This window comes from Lepisma saccharinum, chromosome 28, assembly GCF_977018435.1.
Source record: "Lepisma saccharinum chromosome 28, izLepSacc3.1, whole genome shotgun sequence".
In the NCBI taxonomy this organism is placed as follows: domain Eukaryota; kingdom Metazoa; phylum Arthropoda; class Insecta; order Zygentoma; family Lepismatidae; genus Lepisma; species Lepisma saccharinum.
In genome coordinates, this window is record NC_139256.1 from 16,650,353 (window position 1) to 16,668,986 (window position 18,634).

The 18,634-nt window shown below is 36.0% G+C and overlaps 1 protein-coding gene across 2 annotated transcripts in view; it reads left to right on the forward strand.

Annotated features, from left to right (window-relative positions):
• The first annotated feature begins 931 nt into the window (after positions 1-931).
• The window catches only part of LOC145980973 (uncharacterized), a 58,475-nt gene continuing 40,772 nt past the window's right edge, over positions 932-18,634 (forward strand). For both annotated transcript variants that reach the window (XM_083114061.1, XM_083114062.1), the window contains exons 1-4: positions 932-3,532; positions 7,008-7,062; positions 11,307-11,415; positions 12,748-12,828. In XM_083114061.1, coding sequence (XP_082970187.1) covers positions 1,183-3,532; positions 7,008-7,062; positions 11,307-11,415; positions 12,748-12,828 — 2,595 coding nt within the window. In that variant the 5' untranslated portion in view covers positions 932-1,182. The remainder of the gene's footprint in view (positions 3,533-7,007; positions 7,063-11,306; positions 11,416-12,747; positions 12,829-18,634) is intronic.

Consider the following 18,634-nt stretch of genomic DNA (forward strand, 5'->3'; position numbering starts at 1 on the left):
GGTCGCAAAAGTGTGAAGTTGGCCCGACTCATTTATTTCCTTAATAGTGTGGAACTAACGAAAATATTATGAGAACTAACGAAGAACTAACGGTCTGACTACTAGTAGGTTTGAAGTGGGAAACAAACTTCGAGTCAACTTCACAGGGATATTTTAGGCAGTGCCTGCTGCCACGTTCTTTTTCTGCTGGGACCTCAAAAAAGATGCGCGTGGCAGTAGACTCGGTCTTTGTTTTATCGTGATTTCATCATGCTATGTATGCAATTACGTCTGTAACACATACTGTGAAGTTGTAGCGATTACTTTCACAAAAATGTTTTAAGATTAGGTCCCTCAGCATTCTTCTAATAATAAACCTAAATGCTCTCGTAGTTAGGTTAAGTTCTGTTAGAATTAAATTAATATCGCTAAATGCTTTCTAAAAAAAAAGGTTCTAAATTACCTGTACATTCATTCCCACTAATCATAAACTTGCATTTCTCTCGTCTTAATCTGTTCTTAAGATTTGTAACATCCTCTTAGCAGACGAATTACGTGGCAGCAGCAAATTTGAAGCTTATTCTTACTGCTGACACGTGCGTGGCAGCAGACTCGGCCGATCTTTTATCCAACGTTGAGGGTTTATGTATTCAATCTTACATATTTTACCTGACGTCAGAAGGCGAAGGGCGGTGAAGTTGTTGGAGGCTTGTGTAATGAGTGATACCCCAACAAATGTGTAATGAAAAAGAGACCAGTGCCAAAGAAACATGAACATTTATCTTCAGAGAGATTTAAACGCAACGAATTAATATGATAACTATTGCCCATAATCGTACTTATTATGGAACTAAATTTAAGTGAAAGTATTTATTTCAATAACATTATTATTATTGTTATTATTTCTTTAGTACGGTTGTGGACAAATTGAAAATTCAATATTGTAATTCTGCATATCTGTATGCTTGTGAACTTTCTTCTGCAAGAATGGGGAAGATATTTCATATATATTGGCGTATAAGTCAGGATGATTTTTGTAATATGTATAATGCCGACAGAAGTACAACGGAAATAGTGGAATTTATTTGCTTTCATTCTTCCGTATGAGTGCAATGTTATTTTTATAGGGTATACGAATTTCGATATGCAGAACTTTTTCGCGAGTTAATGTTTTGATATTTGTACAAAGAGAAAACACTAGGAATGTCCGATGAAGTTGTAGCTGAATTCGCAAATTCATTGCGAGACCTAACCACATGTAGCAAGCCTCACATTAGCATGCTAACCATGCTTGCCGAGGACAATATTGCCCTTGCACCAGCAATAGCACATACAATAGAAAAACACATCCAAGAAGTCAGTTCAAAATTGCCTGCTTTATATCTGATAGATTCTATTATAAAAAATGTCGGCAAGGAATACATAAATATTTTTTCTGCAAAAATTGGATCTATATACCCGGCTACATTTCAGAATGCAAATACAACATCAAAGAGTCAGATGTACAAATTACGCCAAACCTGGAAAGAAATATTTCCAGAGAGAGTGTTATATGCTATAGATATCATGATTCATTTATTTGATCAAGCATGGCCCATTACAGCTCCAGTGCCTCCACTGGATGTGTCAAATATATTACTTACAGATTTAGGAATAGATCAAAATCCGCAGACAATCAGTACTGATAAGAAACGGAAGAAGCTATACAGAAGGCAAATTCAAGTGATGGCCTTCCATCAGAAAATGTGTTTATTACGTGATTCAAGAACACCAGATAGTGGACAGAGCACTGCTGAACTTCCTTCTAAGGAAACTGAGGGAATAAATGAAAGTGTTGAGTGCAGTAGCAAATGTGGTCAAAGTGTTATGGATAATGTGGAATCTAATTTGAGTGAAAATAACGGTGCAAATAATAAAGGTGTAGCAGAAGCTACACATTGTAGTTCATACAAAGGTACCAGTGAATATATTTCAATTCCTTTTATTGGTAATGATGAGAGTGATCACATTCCAACTGCAAGCAAGCCGGAAATAGTTTCGAGAACTTCAATAGACTCAAGTAAGGATGAATTTGATGATGAAGATATTGCTTTATATGGCACTAGAAATTTCTGTATGCAAGACTTAGGAAAAAATATTGAAAGTGAAGATGATAAAGAACAAAATGATGATTCTGTACCAGAATTAGATGATACATTATTACCATCATCGGGAGTTTTTTCTAATTTCCAGGCTTTACCGATACCTGCAAATAGTAATCCACCTGAATCTGGGCAGGCCAGTTTGTCAAAAAAATTGATTTTGAAGCAAAATATGGTTATAGGTATACCTATAGACTCTATATGTGATATTGGGACAGTAACAGATGTAAAATTATCTGATACTGAAAAATGTGATAGTAGTGCTGTGCAAAATAAGGAATTATCAAGTTCTGTAGTGTCAAAAGTGCCAGAAACTTCAATAGAAGAATCTCTATCAGTGCCTTGGAAAATTAAAAGTGTACTTGATTCTCCAATAATAAAAAGTGGTCTGGGTTCACCTGCTTCAGACTCCCCAAGCCGTGGACAGGCAATTCCTACCCTGTCACATAAACCTGTCAATCCTTCCTCTGCTTCACAATTCTCTTCAATGCAGAGCACTTCATCAAACCATAAAATGCCAGTAGTTAGGGATTTTGCCCCATCTCAAGTATTTCCTCCTCAACCAGTACCTCCTCCTGTCATATTGGGTCACTCCAAAGCACCCCAGCCTTCCATGGTACCCACTACCTTTACCACATCATTTCATTCACCTTCCTCTGTGCCTTGTATGGTACCTCCACCCTCCATTGTACCCCATCCTTCTGCAAGTTTCTATCCATCAATGGTACCTGCTCCACATCCAGCACCATCAATGGTACCTTCTCCACATCCAGCACCATCAATGGTACCTTCTCCACATCCAACACCATCAATGGTACCTTCTCCACATCCAGCACCATCAATGGTACCTTCTCCACATTCAGCACCATCAATGGTACCTTCTCCACATCCAGCACCATCAATGGTACCTCCTCCATATACAGCACCATCCATGGTACCTTCTCCACATTTAGCACCATCCATGGTACCACCTCCACGTTTAGCACCATCCATGGTACCTCCTCCACATTCAACACCATGCATGGTACCTGCACCTAGTGTGGTACCTTGGCCTCTTATGGCACCTCGACAAGTGACTCCTGGTACAGTTAACAGGCCAATTAGGCATCATTTTCGTCATGGGCCTCCCCCACCTGTGGTACCACCTCAAATGTTACCAGTTCATGCACATCGGATGCCAAATGTTAGAATAGGAACAGTGGGAAACCTGACTGTTATCAATACAGCTATGGTAGATCTGAGGCAACATAACTATAGACAGAATAGTGAAAACATGCAAGAAAGAAACATCAATACAGCAACTGCTACAAGTTCAATAGTGCCTGTTAGGAATCTTGAGCAGTGTGACACCTCTTGTGAAGAAGTATCATCTGAATACTCTGTAGTGGAGAATATTGGACCATCTGTAACTGGTAAGTTCACGAATCATAGTTTTGAGTATGTGGAGTGTTCAGTTCCAGTTGACTGTTAAGAAAAGGACATAAATTTATGATGGTTAGAATCAGGGGTAGATGCCTGGTTGCCGTGGTACGTCAACAGATTTCAATGTTTTGCATAATATAAAAGTGGTTCCAGCATTAGGAAAGCACAAATAACGGAGATATTTGATCCCAAAGTATGGCACATCTAAGTTAAAACCTGCATTAAATGTTCAATCTAGCACAAACACATTTCTTCATTTTTACAGAAGAAACTACTTACGGAAATTAATTTCTATAGCATTGCGGGACATTGTGGAAGTGTGTAACGGTTTCTTTTTTCTGTTTAGGGAATGTAACCACACTGACCATTCATGATAGCCCCAAAACCATTCACCCCACAAACCATTCACATACTGTTAGGTTAGGCAAACATAGTAAAAAAAAAAAAAAATGTTGTTACTTCTTTATGTTAGGGTATGTAGCCACACTGATCATTCATAATAACCCCACAAACCGTTCACATAGTGTTAGGTTAGGCAAACATAGTAAAAAAAATCCTCTAAAATAGCTTCTTGATGAAAGAAAATACCTTCAAGAACTTGTACAATGCTATAGAAAGTAATTTCCGTAAGTAGTTTCTTCTGTAAAAATAAGGAAATGTGTTTGTGCTAGATCGAACATTTACCAGACTTCGCTGCTTTTTTTAGTGAAAACTGTTTGTATGCACACTAAAATAGCAAAAGAATATGCCGAAAATAACTGTCAATACCAAACCTAGCAATCCTAATCTAATTACGTAAAACCATAGCTGCTGTTGTGTAAAGTCGTTTTGGGTGCTACATTCACTTGCATGAAGCCTAAGGGCTGTTCTGCTATACGGTAAAGTAATACGCTAAGGTAACAGATGTAGCCTACTTCACAATAACACTTTTCAGCAAAAATCAACTGAAAATATTCACAAACAACAAGATCTCCATGAACAATGCAAAATATTTCACTTTCTCCAGGGGGTAGAGAGGGTCATGAGTACCAATTTTTACCTGGTGCCAGAATTTTCAAATCCATTTCCAAAAATATTTTTTTGTAATAATTCAAGTTAACTTACGGAAATTTCCATTACGTTCAATTTTTAAAACTAAATAATACAGTGTTTTTATTTTATGTTTGTGTATTTTCAGTATCACATGTATCATTAAATCAGAATAATAAACATTCCATTATAATTTTTTTCCACTGTTGCTGTCTGAATTTTAAAATTGCAGTGATATGGTAGGCGTCTGCCATATATTAGAATCTATTGCATAATTATTAAGGCTGAACTGATACTGATGCTGATATTCTTACTGATTCCCACCAATTCTGATACTTAAAAATTGCAATAATTAAAATTTGTTCAAAATATTGACCATAATTCGTGTGTAAGTAATCTTCTCAGATTATATGCATGAATTTACCAATAAATTTGCATTAGAACATTCAAGGAATACATCAGAATAAAAAAAATAGGTTATTGAAGATTAGGCACACACAGGGGATGTACTACTGGTCGAACCTGCATTTTTCGCTGAAAATTTCTATGTATTAAAATAATGTTATGTAATCACAAAATATAGTTTTTCCTGCAAAATTGGTGCAAAATAAAATAAATTTTGAATTTTGCATAATATCCAGGATAATTAGACTCCACAAAATTATCGCATGCCACTTTTGCAGACCCTGTGAAAGAACAAAATGTTGCAGAAGTAGTGGATGATATCGGTAGATAAATTGCAACCAATACTTTCCGATACTGATATCGGCTCAGCCCTGATAATTATTTATGCTGTTACCGGTAGAGCCTTCTTTAGGAAGGGCACTCTGGCACAAAAATGAACTACTTTTAACCCAGTGTTGTATTAATTGAAGGTGTTGGGGTAAAACATGGTAAGTGACATTTTGGTCATTATTGAGTTTATTACGCAGAAAGGTTTTTAGAAGCTATACTGCAGATAAATTGTTTTCGTGTTGTGTTTTCCCGTGTTCAATGAGTCCATTGCAAATTGCATGCCAAAATGCGAAAATTTAAAGATGACTCTTTTTACTTTGATATTTCAGTAATGACCAAAATATCACTTAGGCTACTATGTTTTACCCCTGAGCCCTTTAATCAATAAATAAAATGTTTTAAGGTCACATTTCAAAATGTATAGCTTTATCTTGGTTAAATAGGCTTTCTTAGCCCATATTTGAAAATAAATTCTGGCGCCTGAAGTATTTTTAGTTTTGTCTTTCCCTGGTCACCATCATTGTAAGAGAACTTTGTCCCACTGGAACCTTCATCATAGAAATTGGCCACCAGCATGCACAAGCATTTCCATACTTCATTTTACAGTTTACCAATATACAGAAGAAAAAAAAGGTAAAGTGCTCACCATGAAAGTGTATAGGGGTGTGGAGTTAGGGCTCCACACTTTCTTGATCACAGCCGAAGGTGGGGGTGATGTGATCAGCACCATGCCCCTCGGCCACCTTTACCCCCAGAGTTTCCTCCAGGTACCCACTTTATACGACACTGGGTGGGCGCTGGAGCCGCTTGAACAGGTGGAAAAAGGCCCAGTTCTCCCCCACCGGGGATCGAACCTGGGTCTCTCACTTTGATACGCACCCACTTATTGTATCATTTTAAGTGTTTAATATGTTTAATATGTTAATTGTCTATGGTGATGTAATTTGTTTTGTTCAATTGGGTAGTCTGTTATGGTTATGGACTAACCTAAAACATTTGATTGTGGGGTTGTGAGGTGAGAGATATTATAAATGCTGCTGGATAATGGAAGTGGTTTTGGAAATGTGAATCTGTTAATTTGTGTAGCCAAGAACTATTATGATCTTAATACAATTTTGTTTGTAATAAGGAGTTTAATTGCGAGTGCAAGTCTAATATATTAACTTTAACTGACATCTAAATATATTTTTGGTGTGCGAGAGTTAGCAAGGTTTAAGTTAACATATCCTTATCTGATTTCCCACTACCTGAGGGCTTCAAAGTAGGCTGATAAGTCTCATGCTCGCCGTCGAGGAATAAAAGTAAGTTGATCCATTCAGAATAAACCGGGGAACGTAACAACTTGGTAGTCAGATGCCCTAACGACTACCAATATACAGGGTGTCCAAAATATCATGCAACCAAGATTTTGAATGTTCGTAACTTTTGTACAAAAAGCAAGAGAGACAAGAAGCTTTCACTGGTAATAACTCTGTCTGTGTGGATATTTTTTTAAACATTAAACAAGAAGACCATGACCTACATGAACATTTAGTATGCGGAAGAATTACTAAGGTGTAAAAAAGTTTGTTTAAAGTGTTTATGTGGAACAATGTTGACAGTCTGTTGATTAACTATTCACACACTCCACCTGATACCAGCACCAGAATCTTAATGTTTAAACGTGGCTACTTTTTATGTGAATTTCAATTATTGTTTCAGATATTCAACTGTTTTGGACAAAGTTGTATGAAGGAGAACTTCCTGATATTAACTTGTAAGTATTTTTGGTAATTGCTGCATTCGTTTTGTAGCTAGACTACCTATATTATTTTTAAAATGCAAAAATATTTTGTTATAGTGAGTAATATTATTTTTTGTACTGTAATTAGAGTTTCAAAAAAGCCACCTTTTTGGAAAAAAACAGATTTTTTGGCTTTTCACCAATTACAGCTAACCTATTTCACTTGAAGTTACTGCTATGAGTTTACAGGTTTGTAGTGACATATTTTACAACTAGCTAAAAAAAATTGACATGATGTAGCAGCCAAGAGACAGATATTGGCCAATCCCAGGAGACCCATATTGCATAATGTTTCAGGTAGATTACTGAGGGGGAGAGGGGCTTGCAGGCCAACCACATCTATTGTTTAGATATTTCAACTGTTTGAAAATAAAATTACATTGTTTCCTAGGTTGTTCCTAATATTTCTTTATTACTTTTGTTCATAGAAGCAAATGTAATGTAATTAGGAGGCAAAATGCACTTGGTGGGCATATCAGGTGCCATCTTTGAATGTGTCTCATTTGAGACACTCATGCCAGTGACAGTGTACAATTGGTTGGTAATGATGGTAATTATTGTAATTAATATACAGTAGAGCGTCGATTATCCGAACGTCGGTCAACCGAACGACCACTTAACCGAACTGTGTACTCGCTCACTTTCAGATATCTGTAATGAAAAAAGTACGTGACTTAGCTGCTCATAAGCGTGTAGGCTTGCTTAGACAGACCAAAATAAAGGATTTTTTTAAACGTTAATTTTGTGTACTGTGTGTATTGTTCATGCAAAATGCGTATGTAATATGTACATATTTTTGTTTAATAAACTGTACCACATACTATATATTCCTACTAAAGTTGCCTTTGTACGTTACTTTGTAATACATACTTAAAGAGATGCCTGTTTTTATGAATAAATTTACTGTACAGTACTTCTTTTTGTCAAATAAACATGTACAGTTCGATTATCCGAACAAACCAGTTTTCCGAACACCCATGTCCCCCAATTACTTCGGATAATCGATGCTCTACTGTATTTAATAAGCAACCGCACTTCTGCAAACTAAAAAGCATTAATAAAAAATATGGATTTTGTGAGTTTTAGTAAATGATAAAATATATGTGACACTCATGCAATAATTGGTTATTATTTTTTATTAATGATAGTAATTTTTGTATTATAATTAATAAATAACTGCACATATATAATCAGGAAAGGAAGCAGTGATTCAATAATAAAATGTTTTCTTGAATTTTAGTGATAAAAAAAAAGTGTGGATCTATCAGGCGCCCCCTGGTATGTAACTTTTTTATATGGTAAGCTAGGGTTAGAACTAAACATCTAGTCCTGATGATCACATCCGACCATGAAGTGAACTTAAAACAAGCTTTTACATGTTTGGGTCTCAATATAAATGTTTGTCATAAAATATGAAACAAATGTTAATATCAAAATATTCAATGTTTGGTACAATTAAAAATCTTTACTGTTCAGAACACTATGCAGAAGCATACACATTACGTGAATTTGTGTATATATCCTGTTTAACAGAGCTTTGAGATGGAAGCGACACGTGGCTCTTGGAAACCAACCCTTAGAAGTACATGCAATCTTTCGAACCAAAGCAACATAAGCTGCAAGTGTCACTTGGCCTGTACCATTTTCTCAGGGAACTTTCAGACCGAAGCAACAAGTGACATTTGTCACTTGGAAGCAGACCCTCAGTAATCCATTCAATCTTTTGAACTGAAGCACGACAACAAGCTAAACATGTCACTTGTATGTTGCTCGGACTACCCTGTTTTCTTAGTGCCGTGCATCGTGCCGCTTCGGTCTGTTATTGTTGCATGCACGGTGAATGTTTTGCTTTATACTGAAGGAGACTGTGTTGCTTGTCATCTGTGACTTCAGTCTGAAAGCTCCTCCATTGTCACGCAACATGTAACCTCAGTCTTGTTTGTGCATGCATGGTGGATGTTTGCTTAGACTGAAGGGACCCTTGTCTCTTCAATGTGACACCCTCCACTGTCATGTGTTGCTTCTTTCTGAATGTTCTCTAAACTTAACAAGATTGTTAGCTCCTTCATCAGAGATTAAGATCTAATTTAGCCTGTAAATCACAAGAGAACAAATTGCAAGTACTGTTGATGGAAAAAGGCCGGCATTTTGATAGAAGGTTCCTTTTATAATCATGAATGACCCCCTGGAGTTGAATAAAGTAATGCTGTTGCCTTGTAATAAGTCTGAGTTTGAATTCTCTGTGGAGGCAGAGTGCTTTGGATCCCATTTCAAACTTTGGGTCCAGTCCACATATCTTTAATAGGTTATTTTTCGCCATCTTATTTGCTTCTACTTCAGTTTTAGTGCACTATGATTATGCCATACTTGATATATTAATATTAATTAAGGTTGCATATTAATTTTCATATGAACTTTAAAGATCAGAAATGTATGAGTGAAATTGTTGGGATCAAGGTATCAACATGTAAGAAATAAATTTACTGGGCTGTGGTCACACAAAGGTTGAGAACCACTGCAGCAAGCAGCCAAAATACACCACTAGTTGCTCCGTCACTAGGTTTAGCCGCCATTTAACCAAATTATACATGCTATACTGGAAAGCCAGAACACAAATATATATTTTACTGAACACAAAATTTAGTATAAAGAGATTTGATACTAGTTTTTCAAAAGGTAGAGCAGTATTTCCTTTTTTCCTTCATGTACGTGTTCGTATAACAAAATTCAATCAATGAAAATCATACTATCAGGTTCTATTAAAAACACACATACAAAACTACTCTAGTTATGTGAATCTGTTTATATTACATAGATATATTTATATATTACATAGATATATTTAATAAGCCTACCAAAATATGAAGATAACATTCGGAAAGAACCGCCCATTCAAAAGAGCCAGCTTTCTTGAAAACACTGTTTATGTCTAGCTACAAATTTCATATTGTAAATTGTATTTTATATTTAGAAATGAGTGTCTATTTTACGGTAGGGAGATAAACGAAAACCATGGAACAGGAAAAATACTGGCAACTCCTGTCCTGTATTTTCATTCATTTGAGACACTTTTGTGAAAAAAGCTGAAAAAAGCCCAACCAAAAATGCTGCGGAAAAAAACTGTTTTTTTTTTTCCCCCATTTTCCAAAAAAGCCAGTTTTTTCCGACCTCTTAAAACTCTAACTGTAGTGCTGAAGTTAGTCGATTGGCACTGTTAGGATTTTCAGTATTTAGTCTTCTGTTTGTGCAGGTACCCAAATTATTAATCTGTAAATATTTATTCAATAAACTTGTTTCTATCAGCCTTGCTTTGCATGAACCTTGTCTATATGTTGTTTGCCTCAAATTTTCCATTACAATGTGGCATCCATGACTCAATATAAAGGGTGTCCCAACAAGAACACTGGATTTGAATTCCGCCAGTGTCTTGTTGTCGTTGGGTTGGCGGCGCTGTTCATATATATTAAATACCGTTGTCTTATTTGAACAGTGTGGATATTGTACATTTGTGGTTGCAGCAAGATGGCGATACCTGCTACATCTCCCATGAGACGATTGCCTTGCTGCATGACAAATTTCCGGGCTGAGTCCTTTCGCGCAAAGGTGATTAGAACTGGCCAGCGAGGTCATGTGACCTGACACCCTGCGACTTCTTTCTTTAGGGTATGTGAAATCGCATGTTGATTAAACCTATCCCCAAACCTTACCAGAACTCGAGGAGGAAATTCGTCATGTGATTGGCCAAATCGAGGATCAAGTCTGTGTAAAAGTCATCAGTAATTTCTTCACTACATTCAGAGCAAGTCATATGACAGATATTGTTTTTCATAAACTGGCAACACGTACCCTTTGTAATGATGTAGCAATACATACCATGTCATGCAAATTAAAGATTCTTTTCATGTTATTAAATCTGTCATTCTTGTTGGGACACCCTTTATATTGTCAAGTTTTGGCCTCCCCGATGGCACAGCGGTAGCATCGCTGTCTTGTAATCAAGGGGTCCTGGGTTCGATACCCGGTGGAGGCACATAGTGGTTCCGATCACACTTTAAACTGTAGGTCCAGTTCCGATTAGCCTTACTGCACATTAAGTGAACTTAAAACACCAACTCAATCGATCGATCAATATTGTCAAGTTTAAATTACTTTCCTTTGTATGTGTCTTAGGTGAGCATACATTTTTTTAGAATGTTATGTTTTATTTTTGTTTTCAGTGTTCCCACATTCCGAATATATGAAGGAGGAGTGAACATAATCTCTAAGGATGGAGGGCCAATAACTTCACCATTGTGGGTAGAATTGCCACCATTTTATAGAATTACGGTGAGACATGCACAAATGTGATTTGGCAGATATATACCTAATGTGTTCAATACAGTTGAGACTGCTGTATCAGGGTGTCTACTCACCAGGAATTCCTTGAATTCCAAGAGTTCTGCGGGAATTATTGGTTCTGGGAATTATGTGTAAATTCTACGTAAACTTTTCTTCGTAGACATGAGAAATTGCATTTTTCATTAATCCAAATCCCTTTGAATTTATACATATTTGTTAATGCTCCGAGGCAACTTTTTCACAGTTTAGATCTTATTTTTATCGAGGTAGGAAAATAAAACAGAATTCTCTCAATCCGTTTGCTTTGTTAGTGTTCTTACAATCTATCTGACAGTTGGAAGGTTATTGCAAGATTTGTGACTTGTGTTTCTGAAATGGCAAATGTAAATTCCGCAATTTAAATTAAATATTATTTACATACACTATTTAATTGAATTGAATTAGATATTTTGGGTAATACGTAAGGCTGAAATAGAGTAAACGTCTGCTTGTACCTTGGAATTTTTTGATATTTTGCATTGAAAACTGGGAATTATACTTGAATTTTATCAAGGTCCTAGACTGGCCACCCTGTTTATACGTAACTCAGTTCTGCGTAATTCTGTTTTATACGTAAGTTATTGTCCATGCAAAATGTAATTTAAGAACGTGTTAATTAAACCTTATTTGTACGTAATTTGGTGTTTTTACATACTAATTTTCATAAAATACAGTTGATTTGTATGTAATCAAGCTACAAAAATGTCATTAGTAAAAGAAATGCTATTTTAGACCTTTTTTTTAATATTAGATAGTGTCTACTGTGTTATTTCAGTACCAAAGGGTTCACTAATAAAGTTGCAAATGTAATGTATTTAACAATCAAACTTTTAGAATCGTTAATTTACCACTTTGACAGAAATAACTGCATTACATATACATTGTTCCTCAAAATAGATACAATTACAGTATTTTAATAATATGACATGGTATCTAAATCTGGTTTGTAAGTAATTCTCAGTTACCTGTATATAATTTAATATTATTTTAATAGGTAACATTATTTGAAGGGAGAACATGTATTTGTCTTTTGTGTAGCAAGCTGAAAACATGCATAGTTTTATGCTAGAATCAAAATTCTCCAGTACAATACTAGTCTGGAGTGATAGCAAAAATTATATTGCACTTATCATGATCATGATTTGCGAGGGAATATATGATTTGTTCTTATTTCTGTTTACGTGATCACTTCGGCAAAGCTTTAACATATTATATGTTTGATGTACATACTGTATTTTGCAGTAAACTTTTGCAATTTTGTGTTGTTTACATTTCTTCTAGTGCTCCGTTCCTGTCTGTACTAAGAAGCCGGCATTGTTTAATACGATGAGAAAACATGTGGGGATCTTTACTCCTATAGGGGTAAGTTGTCAGATGTTTTGTGATTTGTGTTGCTATTCACTATTATGTACACCTCACTACATAAGTGCATTACCTCTTCCCATTGCCTATGCCAATTAACTATACTATGTGAGCATAAATGATGTTCATGATTTGAAACATATATTTATTTATGCTTCATGGAATCCAGGTGCACAAAATTTTATGAATGTAAAGATAAACAAAGACGAAAAGAAGCTGTTGGTCTGCTTTGCAGCCACGAAATATGCACTATTCGCCACCAAGAGTGGTATTATGGAAAATGGCTTTCATCAAAGACAGGAGAACTTTCCCAAGTTCACAGCTGCAATGACATTTCTGTACCAAGTTTGCTGAATATCCATTCAGTGGGCATGCAGTTTTTAAGTGGTACTCCGAATTTAAGGGAAAGGGTGCATCTCTACCAAAGAGGAAAAAAAAAGTCAATCGACCAACCACAAGGTGGAAACAGTGGAGTGGCTCCATGCAAGCTTCAGCTTGAGTATCTCTGGGGTTTACCTACAGGGCGTCAACCTGTCTGGAAAACCTGGAAATTTTGGAAAAGTCATGAAAATATCGGGGAAATTTATTGTGTTTCCGGAAAAATCAATATTTTTGTAGTAGTGCAATCAAAGTAGGTTTATAAACAAAGTAAAAATGAATTTTTTTGCAGACAAACTACACTTCAGTTTGGTATACTGAGTATTACCGGTAGTTAAGTAGGAATTGAATATTAAATACTTCAGAAAAGGGGGTCATATTTTGAACTATTTTCAAGTGGGTCATATTTTGAACTATTTTCAAGTAGATATCTACTACAGTAAGTTGCTATTGCCATTTACCATTTACTTTTTGGAATTGTGGTTGCTTTATATTAGGATTAATACATACGTATATACTAAATTTTACTATAATTATGTGTTATAATTGTTATGATTCTTTTAAAAAAAGAATCTCTCTTAACCATTAGGCAATACATAAAGCTCACGCCCTGATGTACCTTTCCAACAGTCAATTTCTGTTCATCCCTTCTTATTATTACTTTTAACATGTGAAATAAATATTCTAAAAAATTGGTTAAGTGGAATTCTAAGTCTGGTGTTGAGTTAAAATGTAGTGACCTCCTTGTGCACATGTTTAAATACATGAGTTACCTCAATGAGATGGTCTGGAAAATTTTGGTTCTTGTTCTGGAAAATCTGGATAAGTCCGGGAATTTTGTTTTTACAAAATTGCAGATACCCTGTACCTAGCCAGTGAAATTCGACCTCACCACAGACCATGTCTGATATGTATGTATATCAGAGCAACTATTACGATATGTTGGAATGTGCAACATGTCTGGGAGAAATTCAGCTATGAGCTGAATGTGAGCCGAGTTAACAAGCTCTGTGTCTACGGTGGAAATAATTTTATTCTTGCTCCTGGTGGCGAACAGTGCATACTACATGTCTGGAAAGTAGACCAGCAAAAACGTATTGAGCCGACCCCCATGGCAGAGTGGTTAACACATCACGTGACGAGTTCGAAAGCCCAGTCTGGGCATGGGTGTTTGCGAGTGTTCATTCATCAATTTCATTGTATCATCACTCATCCCCATCTTTGCAAAATTAGCCAAAAGTGGAACAAAAAGTGAAGTAAAATGAAGCAAATCAATCGATAATCAAAAAACTTATTGAGTTTATCTGTCCATCCGTTCTAATTTTATGGTACAATCACCACTGTATGCACTTACGATTAACCAAAAACATTTTATGTCACATGCCAGCAACATACTAGTTAAAAATATTGCAAGAGATCTATCAAAGACGGATTTGCAGACAACATAGGATACATATGCAAGAAAGAAAGTTCCTCCGGGTTGGTCAAACACGTCATAGAAACCAACCACCAATTACCACAGGATTGTGTTTCCTTTTTGGTGCATGCTAGAGGAAAATAGAATGGGAGGTTAAGGATTGTGTACATATGATTAAAAACACAAATAAGCTGAATGACAATTTATGTGGAAATCTTGAGTCAAACTTAAAAACTAATCTCCCTCAGCCATCAATCTCAACAACCAAGAACTTACTAGAACTGCAAGACTGCAGCAACATCTTTCAGCAGACGCAGCTAGTAGCATCAGTGGAATCACAACCGTGTTGTCTTCGCTGTCTCTAGACCAGCCTTGATGATGACTCCGAGATGGAGTCAAAAGCTTGGACAAACTTTTTTAAAGTGTTTCTTATCTTGCTCTTTGTGTGTTTTGTGTTGATTGTAACTAGTATGAATCTGTAAGTTTCAAATAGGGAGCCTCATTTATACTAACCCTGCATTTTTAGTGTCTATTAAAGTGTTTTGTCATTTATTAGTTGGTTGAACAGAACTCATGTACTTGTCACCACAAGATTCCAGGTTTGAGGTTAGCACATCGTGCTACAACACCAGGTGTCCCGGGTTCTAATCCTGGCTTAGCCTTGGATGTTTGTGAGTGTCCATTCATCAATTTCATCATATCATCACTCACCCCCATCTTTGCAAATTAGCCAAGTATGGCATGAGAAGCAAAGGAAATCAATCAATCAATCCTCTCTTGAGTATTGGTGTTTGCTTGTGTGTGTGTCCATTTATCAGTTTCATCCAGTCTTCATTCTACCATCATCATGATTAACATAATAAAAAAGCAGAAAACTGACCTAAAACAAAGAGTATATTAAGGATGAATTGATACACACAATACATTGACATAAAATTATGTGATAACTAGAGCCCGGAAGTTCAGGCATTTATTTTCGTTAAAATAGGCAGGCAAAAAGGCATTTATAATGTGGAAAATAGGCACTAAAAATGGGAAAAAAGGCACATTTGAAAGTCACTTACTTTTATCTATAATTTCTGGCAAAATTTTAATGAAGCATACATAAAACAAGCAAATGTAGCTGGACTCATTTCGATAACAGCATTTTCACCTTTTAGAATATCACAAATTGTTTTCAATTGTTTCAAGTCATCATTTGCACTCACTACCCATTTGCACTTTTCCACAACAGCTGACCCCTTTTCTCCCGACACTTCCATCATCTGCTGCATAGATTCCTCGAAGATTTTCATGGATGCTACAAGAGTCTCACCTCTTTTTTCTAGCTTTGTAATTGTCTCTGGCAATGCACCATAATGTGCAAAAATAAACGACAGTTTATTCTTCAGTTCTGAATAGCACAGGAGTTTTTTCACTTCACGAATTGAAGCCGCTTCATTTTCTGGAAGAGCATCGATCACCTCACTGATTTTTTCAAGGTGGTTAGCATAATATATAGCTGCTGATATCAAGGTTCCCCATCTCGTCAAGACTGGTTGCTGAGGTAAACTAAGCTCAGGTGCAAATTACTGAAATTTTCGGGTTCGAGAGGGAGATTTCAGAAATATCTTCTTTGTGTTCGAAATCAACCTGTCCACTTCTGGGTGCAACACTCTAACTTTTTCGGCGATTCTGTGCATTGCGTGAACTACACATGTGATATGAAGCATGTTCGGGAAGAGAATTTTCAATGCTATGGCAGCCTTCTTTATATAGGGAGCTGCATCACTGATAAAAAGTAGCATGTCATCATGATGTACACCATCTGGCCAGAGCAGAAGTAGGGAATTTGAGAATAACTGAGCTATTGGCGAACCATTGTCTCTCTCTAGTTGTTCTGACGTGAGAAGAAATGACGAGGATTCTCCGCATGTTGGTTCCATAGTTCCTATGATGACGTTGGCTATTCAGCGTCCCATAACGTCAGTACTTTCATCTGTTTAAATCCAAACCTTCTTTCCACCAACTTCAGCACGAATTCTTTTCAGAGCTTCTTCGTAGCAGATGCTTAAATATGTTTTCCGCAGCGTAGATTCCGACGGCACCGTTTCTTTAGTGTATTTCTCCAGGAATTTCCTCAGTGACTTGTTTTCCACTTTCCAGAAAGGTATCCCTGCTTCCATGAAAGCTTTGCACAGTTCAAGAAAAAACTGAGATTGCCTGTTGGATGAAGTGCCCACTGTTGAAATTAGGGATATCTTCTTCTGTCCAACCTTTTTGGCAACTGCAGATTTATGTTTTGCTGTTGACACATGCTGAGATATAAAGTATTTTTTCTCATGGTTGAATGTTTTTTCACATATCTTGCAGAGAAGAATAGTACCATCTGTCAAAAATGTGCTTTCACCAAATTCATGCACGTAACCATGTAACTTAACACTTAATAGCACACTAAATTTCGGCATGATGACAACTACACGATCCTTTCCTTCCAAAGTGCAGAACTAAACTAAAGATAGAGAACTTGATTTTGGAATCCATGCAAAGGCCCTTGGGCATTAGTGCTGTTTCTTGTCAATATCCTCCTGACACGGATGCTGGACGTGATGATGTAATTGTGCAGGTGTTCTGCATCAGGTTTTCAGCAGTCAATCATTCACAAGGACATGTTAATGGAAAGGCAATATCTTAACTCAGCATGAAATATTATTTTTTTTAAACACACTTTTCTCCTTCAGCAATGTTGAAACATATGTGAGTTCAATATTACTTAAATGAGGCGAAAATTATTCACATAATAAACGGAAGAAAAATAAATGCCAACAACATATTTTGGGAGAAAAATAATTTATTTACACATTTTTTTTAAAAAAATGTTCAAATTTCATTGAAAAAGGCAAAAAAAGGCATTATAATTAAAAATAGGCAGTGGGGTCCCAAATAGGCAAAATAGGCAAAATGAAAAGACTTCTAAAACATTCGAAACAACATAAAAAATGTATATCTGGAAAAAATTTATCAATATATGGAGTAGATGAAAAGAGGCATTTTGCCAAACTTCCGGGCTCTAGTGATAACCAATATTCTTCTGGCCCAATATAAAATTGTTGCTTGAAGAATGTGAATATTTCATTATCTCCCTTAATTAATGCATAATGGAGGAAAATATATAATTGAGAACATGTTAATAAAACATTAGAATACTGACCAAGGCAAAATTTTTATAGTATAAGAAATATATACTAGGGGGTATCGAAAAAAGCAAATTTTTTATGATGCTTTTGGGGTAGAGCGGAAAAGTTCCCTCTATACATAAGTAACTTCTGTTCAAAATTTCACCACCCTAGGATAATGTCTTCTGTTCTGGCAAGGGACGTAAAATTTCAAAAATTTAGTAAAATCTGCAATTTTTTTTTTTTTCTTTCAAATTTCACAGCACTTTGCGGTAGTGTGCAAAAGTTGCACCTATGTATGGTTAATTACAGTGCAAAATTTGGCGCCCCACGGACAATATGTCCTGTTCTGGCAAGGAGCCTGAAATTACCCAAAAATCGACAAATACACTGTTTTTTCATTATTTAACTAACATTTATTAAACATAAACCAGAATTGTCATACACTCGCATACTATTAGATATAAGAATTAAGAAATAAGTATTCAAAATTAAAAGTACGAAAATGTGTGTTTTGTAGGTAATAATAATGTAAAATATGTGTCTTTAGGTTTTGTACTGTCTCTTGCACCTAAATTCAGGCATGGCCTTTCTCGATTTCAGAGTGCAGCGAATAAATCCATCCCGTTTTTTATGACCACACACTTTCTTTGAGGCCTCCGTAACCAATTTTACTGTTCTTTCCACAGCTTGTGTGTGGCATGGGAACTTTGTAAAAGTCCAGTCAATTGGTATTGGTTCTTTCAGCATACTTTTCAAATCTTCTGTAGTCACATCATTCAGTATTGGTGGTGGAGTTACTTCGCTGGACGACCAGTCAATTAGTTCGATATAGTCGTTTGCTTCGAAGTTTATT